Below are 9,121 nucleotides of genomic sequence, written 5' to 3'. Positions count from 1 at the left end.
TTGTAAGCTGCCTTGGGAACTAAGGTTGAGAGATGGGGAACAAATACATAATTGCAAGGCTTGATTTAAATATGAGGCAGTGTGGGGAGACAGACTGTTTAATAATGCATCTCTGTCTTCAAGCAAACTTATACATTAGCATTCACCATATACTGTCAGTACAAAACATTTATTTAGTGTCAACAGCGCATAACACCCCTCTCAGTTCCAGACTAAGGTTGCCATATTTTGAAGAACAAAAAAGAGGACACATTTGCTAACTTCTACTTTTAATTACCTTATGGTATGTCACTTTCAAATGCACTTTGTTCTTCTTTCTGATGTTGTCTGGCCCAAGCATATTTCTCTGTAGATCTTATCTTATTCAACAACTGCTTATTGCTTAAGAGATAAGCATGAAATTCCTTGCAAGTAAAGTGCTTATAATTATATTGTACTAGCAATATACTCCGCAGCGATTCCAAGGATAAGTGGCCTCTTTCTTTGCTCCACCAACTCTGCATCAAAGAGAAAATGTGTTCCATATTTGCATTATCATGTGATGCAACAGCAAAAAAAAACTGTGCAATCTTCAAAAGTTCTGAGTGGCACATGTTTTGGGAAGTCTCAAAGTACTTGGTCCACTTCTGATGTGCCTGAAGATTAATGAACCTATCATCACCCTTGTATTGATCCACAAACTTCTTGAGGTTGCAGAATTGATCAAAGCACTTCACATCATCTATGGAAACATCCCTGTCCAGGAGAAATTTTATGGAAAGTTCTACCTTATCCCACTCAAGTGACTCACTAAGAGACATCCACATGAAGCATGAAAACTCTTTCATGGACTCCATCCATTTTCCCAAATATTCTATGCAGCTGTCATATAAGCTATTTACATCTGCATAGAATTTGTTACACTCTGCACCAAGACCCTCCTTACGCTTTTCTTCTAGAAGGCTCTTAACTTTGAGGGACATAAAGTTGTTGCTTTTATGTTCATTGAGCACGTTCTGAACACAAAGCAGAACTTTCAGAACCTCTACAACTGAATTATTTTCCCTTTCGAGTTCTAAAATATATGAGTGAAACATACTCATGAGAGACTGCAAGTGCAATAAATAAACCTCACTAAACGCGTGCTCAAAAAACCTTTTTAACACTGTTGGTGGATTATTCTGCGAAAGAAAAAATGCCTTGACAGCTGGAAACACGCGAATGAGTCTATTGACGCCTGGAAATAATGACAACCACCTTGTCTTGCTATGAGATAGCAGCTTTTTGTATTCAGTATCTACAAATTCACAGTACTCTTTTAACTGCTCCGTTCGGACTGTATAGATGTGAAAGTACTGGTATATCTTGAAAATGATGCTCTCAACATCAATGTCCAAAGTTTCTGCTGCCTGATGAACACAATTATTCAAAATGTGTCCTGGACATCCCACACCAATTAAAGTTTTGTTATCTAGCTCATTGTTCAACTTTGCGAACACATTTCTTCCTTCTGAATCCCATCGTATCCCTCCAAACATTGTGTTGCAGTTGTCACCTATGAATGCTATGCATTTCTTTAGCAGTCCTTTACTTTCAAGAGTTTCCTTCACGTATGACAAGATTGTATCTGCAGTCTCATTGGGTTGGCTTTGCATTTCAATTATTTTGGACTGCAAACCACCACTTTTCCAGTCAAAATACTGAATAACTATTGGAAACACCTTTACTGAACCATGGTTACTCCCATCAGTAGAAACTCCACAATAACATACGTCATTTTCTTCAATGCTTTTCAAAACATTTTCCAAACAATCGGGTGCCAAGACAGAATTTACAATTGCTTCTGTCTTGGTTTTTGCACTTGAAAACTTCCTTGCGATATTGGAATCCGGGAATGTCGTCTTCAGTAGGCCTGATGTGCACGCCATCACATTATAACTGTTGTGGTGCTTAACAGTGTGAAAAGCAAAAGTTCCTTCAGCTGCAGTTACTTCATCTTCCAATTTGCTACATGGTTTTATGAAAAGGTCTGTTAATTGTGCTGAGGAAGCTTCGCCTCGAATTGCTTTTTTGTGTTTTTCGGACTCCACGTGTGATTGCAGGTCACGTCCTCCTTTATTTGCCACAGAGACAAATGTACCCGGTTTACATATCATGCATTCACCTTCAAAATCATCTCTACCTCTTCTAAAACAGGTATACTTCTTCTGTAGCCCAACAGAAAATTTACATTTTCTTTTCGGCATTTTGTTGTGTAGAAGCACTAAATCTCAGTTTTGCCTGAAATGTCTGAACCAGAAAGCAAAAACAGCTCTTGAAAGTAGTATGCAGAACTTAAGATGTTTATACAATTATCCATTCCATGTGGGAAAATATTAGTCCAAGGTGTTATCCTGAATTTAAGGAGAATTTCAAAAGTTCATGAGGTAGGTTCTGCAGACTTCAGAAGTGTTTGAAGTGGAAAAGTGACTGAGCTGGTTTTAATCCCAATTCACTTTTTAGTCAACGTTTTCCCTTTCAACCGAAGCAGACTCTGCAGGTCAACATCCAGCTACCTTTTGTCCCCCACAAGTGAGGCAACAGGTTGCAAAATATCCAGGTCTCATGTTCAGAATCCAGATCACCTAGAAGGCCAGGCTGGGAAGAAGAGACAAGACACGTTGCAATCAGTGTTCCTTTCTCCAGACGTGAACACCATGTACTTGTGAACAAGGAAGTCTTAAAATAAGAACATGCAACGAAATCCACGCCGATTGTGCTGGAAGCATACGCTAAAGTCAGCAGAAAAAAGAGGTGAGAATGTCTTATTGCAGGGTGAAATGGTGATACTATCATGGGAGGCAGGCGCGAAGGAAACCGGAGGAATTAAAACTGTCACCAAGCACGCCCCTTGCAACCCCAAGGCATAAGAGTTACTTGGGAAAAGTCCCCGTAACGCACCGTGTGGCTTACTTCTGAGTAATCACGCAACAGGACGGCGCTGCAAACCACCAGAGGTGGCAAGCTCGGATCCGGGACCCGAGGAAAAGAAAGAGGGGGCGGAGGAGGAAAAGCGCCCGCGGATCTCAGCGCCTAACCTGCGGGACTGCGCGCGTGTTTCCTGCCCTTCATCTCCCCTCCACAGCTGTCAACCTTCCCTTTTTTGCGGTAAATTCCCTTATTCCAGCGCCGTTTCCCACTGCTATCCCGGATTGTTAGATATCCCGTAGACTGTCCCCGGGACAGGTGAGGCTGCTGATCCCTTATTTTCGAATCTGAAAGTTGACAGCTATGCTCCCCTCCCATTTCATAGCCAGGTAAAGTCGGGTACGACTCCCCCCACCCTCGCCCCAGGTTGCCCTATCTACACTCTCCCTCCCTCCCTCGCAATCCGCCTCCAACTGCCGCTCCTCCACCAAGCCGGACCCCAACGGAACTTGAGTCCCATTATTTTTCCCCCTTGGAAGAAGAAAGGAGACGGGGGAAGGACGGAGAGGCCACATGCTCGAGGTAGGGGGCGAAAGACCGAACTATGGGAGCCTCAGAGCCTGGCTTCTCCTCCCTCTCCCCCCCCCCGGGACGCGCCCCGCCCCCCACACGCAAACATTGTTTCCTCCGCCTCCTCTTCCCTCAGGCCGGTTGGCGGTGTGGAGGGAGAAGGAGGAAGCGGCGTCGCCGCCGCGACTCTCACCTGCCAGCCAAGTTCCGGCAAAGCACAGCAGCTCCAGTCGCGATCCCGGATTTTGAACGCTCCTCTTTGCCGCCGTTTCTCCCCCGCCGCGCCCACAAGGCCTCGCTCCAGTCTGCCAGCCAGTTCCAAAATGGCGCGGCTCAGGCATCCGCGATGCCTTGCGAACAAGCCTCGCGAGAGCTCGCCGCCAACAGCCGCCGCGAGCTGCCGACGAGACTTGGCTGTGGGCGGGGGGCAGGTGGGCTGGAGGAAGGGTCGTGCGCGCGCCAGACGTTACAGTTTATTTGAAAGCAAATAACGGAAATTTTTTTGTTTCCCCATTCGCCTCCGTCATCCAGCCCGGAGAACGAAGAGGACGCCTGGACAGCGCCACTTCGCGGCCGCTCTGAGGAACTTCAGGAAAAAGGAAGAAGAAAAGTGCCCGCGCTTGTCGCGCTTCGCTAACGTCATCGAGAGACGCGGTTGCCAGGGCAGCCAACGCCGAGGAAGATGATGGAGGAGAGCGAGGAAGAGCGACAGCGACTGATGCTGAGGAGGAGAGTGGCGACGCTTCAGGTGCCGGAACCAGGATAGTGGGTGGCACCGGTTGGCATGGTGGACCTGCCACTGAAGGCAGACCTAGGGGTGCTCGTCCTCATGGTTTGGCTTCCTATCGTGGTCTCATGCCCCCTGGGGACCCTGAAAAGGAGCAGCAGCCCTGGGAGGGCGGGAGGCTTGGTGTGGGTGCAAAGCAGAGAAGATGAGCTTCTGCTGCAAAGCAGATGCTCTACCGCTGAACCATTACTCTCCCTTCCCAACATGGCCTGCTTTGCATAAATACACATTTCACCCATCCCACCCTTTTCCTCAGTGATTCCCTTGTAGCAAATAAACTGCTCTGCTTAAAGCATTTTGTTCTGCTGCTGCTGTTTTTAAATGGAAATGGTGGCTTCTGTTAAAGAATGCCCATAGGGAAAAGTTCTCAAAAGTCGTGGTGGTAGCGTGTAATATATAAATACGCACACATACATATGCCTTTAGCTCCTCTTTCTTTCCTTTCCTGCCTCCAGCATCTCCTCTCTTGGGATTGGGGTCAGGAGCAGAGTATACTAGGACTGCCAACTGGCCTTTCTCCTGCATCTTCTACAGCAGCCTGGCAAAGGTGGAGATAGAAAAACCATCACTATATAATTCCTGCTTGTTGGGCTACTTTTTAAAGCCACAAGACCAGGAAGTGGGGGGGGGGGACTCATGGCAACCCTAGAAGGCTGGCCTGCGTGGACTTGTCTTATTAAACCAGGCTTGAGCTAATGACCTTTAATTCCTTCCTAATTTGTGATTATTTTTTATGATTCATTTACTTCCTAGGCTCATGTCAGGGGTTACCTGGTCAGGAAGAGATTTAAAAGCTTAAAGGGGGAATATGAGAGCATCGTCAAGGAGATTGAAGGGGATCTGGATTGGCTGAAGTGGGACAGTCATTCCATGCCTGTGCCGGTGTTTCTTCCAAAGGTACGGTTACTGGTTCTTTCTGTTCTTGGTAGAATCTGGCAGTGCTTATAATTTCGCTGGCTTTTAATTGCACGAGGAGGAAAGAGAAGAGGGAAATGAAAACTGACATCAGTAAAAGTGTGGGTGATACTTAATGTTGCAGCCATGCATTGAAAATGGTGCTCTTCTTCCTCTGTCTTAAATATAGTCTGTCCAGAAACCAATAAAAGCCAAGGAATTAAGTGTCCAAGAGCCAGGGGCCAACAAGAACAAGTTGCATGAAAAGGAGGCAGCGCTTTGTCGTCAAGAAGAGCTACTCTCCAAAAAAGACCTTGATTGCAAGATGCAATCACCAGCTGAAGTGGTGGCAGAAACTGAGGCTGAGGAACATCTTGTGGGCAGGCCCCCTGGGAATGCTTGCAGCTTGCCAGGAGAGAGTGAGGAAGGCAAGCACCACAGTAGCATGTCGTCCGAATGGAGCAGCATGATCCTCAACATGGAGTCTCCGAGGATGAGCCAAGGTAAGGCATGTGGAGCAATTTGAGACTCCAAGCTCCCACCCATTGTCTTCCTTTGCTTTGCAGTACAGCTGCTGTTTTTCTCTGTTCTTCAGCATCGTCAACCAACATAGTGCTTTTTGCTTATGCTGAAAAGGCAAGTCCCTGCCCCAGTAAACTTACCTGGTAGTGGGGGGGCAGGGAAGAGGAGCCAACCGGAGGGGAGAGAAAAGGGGGGGGCAAACTAAGAGTGGTTTCTTGACCTTTTGTGCACCTCTTGTTGTGCAGAGCTTCATTTCCAAAGAGTACCAGAGATGCCCCAAGCTGTGCCTGACCTCCAGTGCTACCGAAAGCACCTGGCCATGGAGCTGCTGTGGTTGCAACAAGCGATTGCCAGCCGTAAGAACGTAAGAGCTGGTCCTCAAGGAACCATGGGGTGTCTTCTGTGCATGGGGAGGAGATGCTAGGAGAGCCAGTGCTGTGGTGCGGAGCTGTGACTTCTTGTTCACACCTTTGTAAGATGCCTACAGCACCCTCCAACCATTGAGAAAAGAGCTGGTGGGTCTGGGATGATCCCTCAGCTTTTGTTTCTTTGAATCTCAGTGGGTGGGTAAAAGGTAAAGGTAAAGGGACCCCTGACAAGTCCAGTCATGAACGACTCTGGGGTTGCGGCGCTCATCTCGCTTTACAGGCCGAGGGAGCTGGCGTTTGTCCGCTTCCGCAGACAGTTCAGCACCAAATAGCTAAAACTGGTAAAGGCACTATCCATTGGAGTCTAATGGGGGTACTGGTGCTTATTACAATTTAATATTCATTTCAGAACCAATGGTGCCCTAGGTGCTGTACAAAGGACAAGATTTCATCTGCAACTCATTTCCTTATTTCTTCCTTTCCTCTCTCTTTTCTCCCTCCCTCCCTTCTTCGTAGTATTTGATCCTGAAACAGAAGTTGGGGAGCCCAGAGTGACTGCCTACTTGGAGGTCTCCAGCCTATGTTCCCAGTCAAACAGAAACAGATGTAACTGCTCTTACCAGCCATCAGGGGGAAGAAAGCATTGGGGGAGCAGCTCCCACCATGACTGCAGGAAAAAGCTTGTAGTTCCCTGGAGCTGGCTACTCCACATGTCCCCAGCAACAGTGAAGATTCTCTTCCGATTTATCTGTTGTGAGTGAGGCTCAGAGCCCATTTCTACAGACTGATAGCTGGTCTATCTTGGAAGAAATCTGAACTTTACATGAGCTATTAGCACCCTTTATGGTCTCTGTATTGGCTTGTTCTGCCATCTGTTGGTTGTTGACCTTGGCTGCATGTGGATGATTTGACAGAAGGAGGTAAGTCCCGAATTGGAGGCGGAGCTTTGTGGCTTCATAGAGTTCAGCTCCCATAACTGTACTCCAGAGCTTACAAATATCACTGTGAAGTGACAGACATGGCTCTTAACCTTTGTAGAACAGGCTGCATTCAAGCCACACAGTGTTTAAATGTGCATCAGCACACCCACAACCACCTCTCCATCCTCCATGGACAATTTCTAAAAAGATTTAAATGCACACCTGTGACAGAGGGTGTAGTGCAAAGACTTTTAAGGGAAGATGGATGAAGGAAAAGCCGATACAATGGAGAACACACAAGAGGATAACAACTGGGTGGCATCATCATGTAGGTGTCCCATAATAAATGAGGGAACAATGTGTTATCTCTTCTAAATGTGCAAAACAAGTGCTGTTGGACTCTAGGGGAACTGCAAGTGTCTAGCGTAGACAACTCCTGAATGTCTCTATTCCATTACTTATTTTGTTGTCCTTGTTCTCATGTTGCACTAGGCCAAACCATGGCTTACTGAGACCAAAGAAGAACTCAAGTCCACTATGGTCTCCCTGCTACTTGCCTTACTCCTACTTTTGATGAGATGCTCTTTAGAAGGTGCCCCATGCAAACAGGACCTCTCTGCAGCTAGCAACTTGGATTTTCAAAGGGATAAAATGGCTATCAAGAGCACTGGCCAGGCACCCAATATCCTGGTCCCAGGCTTCTTTGGGGAGAGGAGAGATATGGCCATGACTACTTGAAACTAAACAAGCACATGCACAAGCCTGGCTAAGAACCAGTTTCCTTCAGAACCTCTAGGCTCCCAGTTTGGCAGAGCTCCAGGCAGTCCATTCTGGCCAGAAAGAAGAGACTCTGTCTGAAGTTTTGGCTTCCTGTTTCCTTCAAGGGGTTGAAGGGAGTTTCCGAACCTGTATTTTTTTTGGCAGTTTGTATATCATGGTTCCCTCTTAAAGAATACATGTCACTTGATAAGTGGTATGTTCTATGGCACGTGCCTTTGTTTGTCCTGCTCGTAACCCTAAAGGGACTCAAGGAGGCAGGTGACTAGAGAGAGAATGTTTAACACTGTTTGGGGTCTCATCACCCACACTTGTAGGGATCAAGACATTTGCCCCCTTTTAAGGGAACGGGAAAAAGTTCACTTAGACAGTTAACCTTTCAACTCTGGCACTACCGGAATCTCTTAGACCAGGCTTCCTCAACCTTGGCCCTCCAGATGTTTTTGGCCTACAATTCCCATGATCCCTAGCTAGCAGGACCAGTGGTCAGGGATGATGGGAATTGTAGTCTCAAAATATCTGGAGGGCCGAGGTTGAGGGGCCCTCCTTTCTATTCCTCCACCCAAACTGAATTGGGTAGGTCAGGTTTTAATTTCAACAGTAATTGCCAGCTAAATGATGTTTGTTTTGGTGGGGTGGTCATAAGCCTCACTCATTAACTTCCCCCTTACACCAGATAATATAAGGAAAATGATATTAAGCCTCACTTAAGAAGCTGGCATAATAACCTTCCCATGCACAGACAGAAAGAAGTGGCACACAAGCCTTGAAAAAATGTGGGGCAGGATAGGACCCAGAAGGATTTCAGGGTGACTGGAGACACTGGCCTTGGAGATGCTGTGTGCGTGAAATCCCAACACAGTTGATGATGTGGATACAAAAAACAGATGTCACATTCCTAACTTTCAATAGATGGGAAGACCCTGGGCTGGCACAGGCTCTCTTTGGGGCATTTGGACCCAGAAGCCTTGCCTTCTTTTCCCACTCCCTAGATGCAGGATGGCTTCCTTCCCCCAACACCCTTTCTCATCCCCTCATCCACTGCATTCCAGGCAACTTCCTGCCCAGCCCCCCCCCCTGCAGGAAAACATCTGGTTCCAATTAGAGCAGCAGCAGGAGGAGGAGAGGACGGGCTATTTTTATCAAGCCAAACTAGGGAGGAGTGGGATAAAGAGCAAAAGGAGCAGGGAGGAAGGGGTGTGTGCCTTGGGCCCTTTTTGTCCCAGGACCAATGACCCCAAATGTCCTACCAGGGGCCAGATGCTGTCAGGGGTGGGGTTTGTTTTCTTGGATGGAAGAATTGGTTGCTTTCCCTAATTGCAAAATAAACTCTTTAAGCATCTGATTTTCAGCTGTGCTTGTCCCTGCTCCGCACTGCCCATTCCCAGCCCAGACAG

At 47.1% G+C, this 9,121-nt stretch overlaps 1 protein-coding gene and 1 long non-coding RNA gene across 3 annotated transcripts; one reads left to right on the top strand and one right to left on the bottom strand.

Annotated features, from left to right (window-relative positions):
• Window positions 1-82: 82 nt before the first annotated feature.
• LOC310710695 lies at window positions 83-3,882 on the bottom strand. Its single transcript, XR_014528187.1, has 2 exons — window positions 3,650-3,882; window positions 83-2,616 (listed from the first exon to the last, which is right to left on the bottom strand). It is a non-coding gene; the product is annotated as an uncharacterized lncRNA (long non-coding RNA).
• Window positions 3,878-9,069, top strand: LOC310710673 (IQ domain-containing protein C-like). 2 transcript variants are annotated; one of them, XM_083511690.1, is made up of 5 exons: window positions 3,878-4,204; window positions 4,997-5,140; window positions 5,328-5,640; window positions 5,905-6,023; window positions 6,544-9,069. In XM_083511690.1, exons 1-5 carry the CDS (start codon window positions 4,139-4,141, stop codon window positions 6,580-6,582), a joined length of 681 nt encoding a protein of 226 aa, XP_083367816.1. In that variant the 5' UTR covers window positions 3,878-4,138; the 3' UTR covers window positions 6,583-9,069. The 2 variants fall into 2 exon arrangements, with proteins under 2 accessions (XP_083367816.1, XP_083367815.1); XM_083511689.1 differs by lacking the exon at window positions 5,905-6,023 and having other exon boundaries at window positions 3,905-4,204.
• Window positions 9,070-9,121: the final 52 nt, after the last annotated feature.

The sequence above is a fragment of the Podarcis liolepis genome (genome assembly GCF_965112155.1).
Source record: "Podarcis liolepis genome assembly, chromosome: 7".
In the NCBI taxonomy this organism is placed as follows: Eukaryota; Metazoa; Chordata; class Lepidosauria; order Squamata; family Lacertidae; genus Podarcis; species Podarcis liolepis.
The sequence above is the reverse complement of the archived record's forward strand: the minus strand, read 5'-3'. Positions and strand labels throughout refer to the sequence as shown.

Coding starts and splice junctions, on each gene's coding strand:
- LOC310710673 (XM_083511689.1), top strand. CDS start 4,139: ATGATGGAGGAGAGCGAGGAAGAGCGACAGCGACTGATGCTGAGGAGG. Junction 4,205..4,996: donor GGAGAGTGGCGACGCTTCAG/GTGCCGGAACCA, acceptor TTTACTTCCTAG/GCTCATGTCAGGGGTTACCT. Junction 5,641..6,543: donor GTCTCCGAGGATGAGCCAAG/GTAAGGCATGTG, acceptor CCTTCTTCGTAG/TATTTGATCCTGAAACAGAA.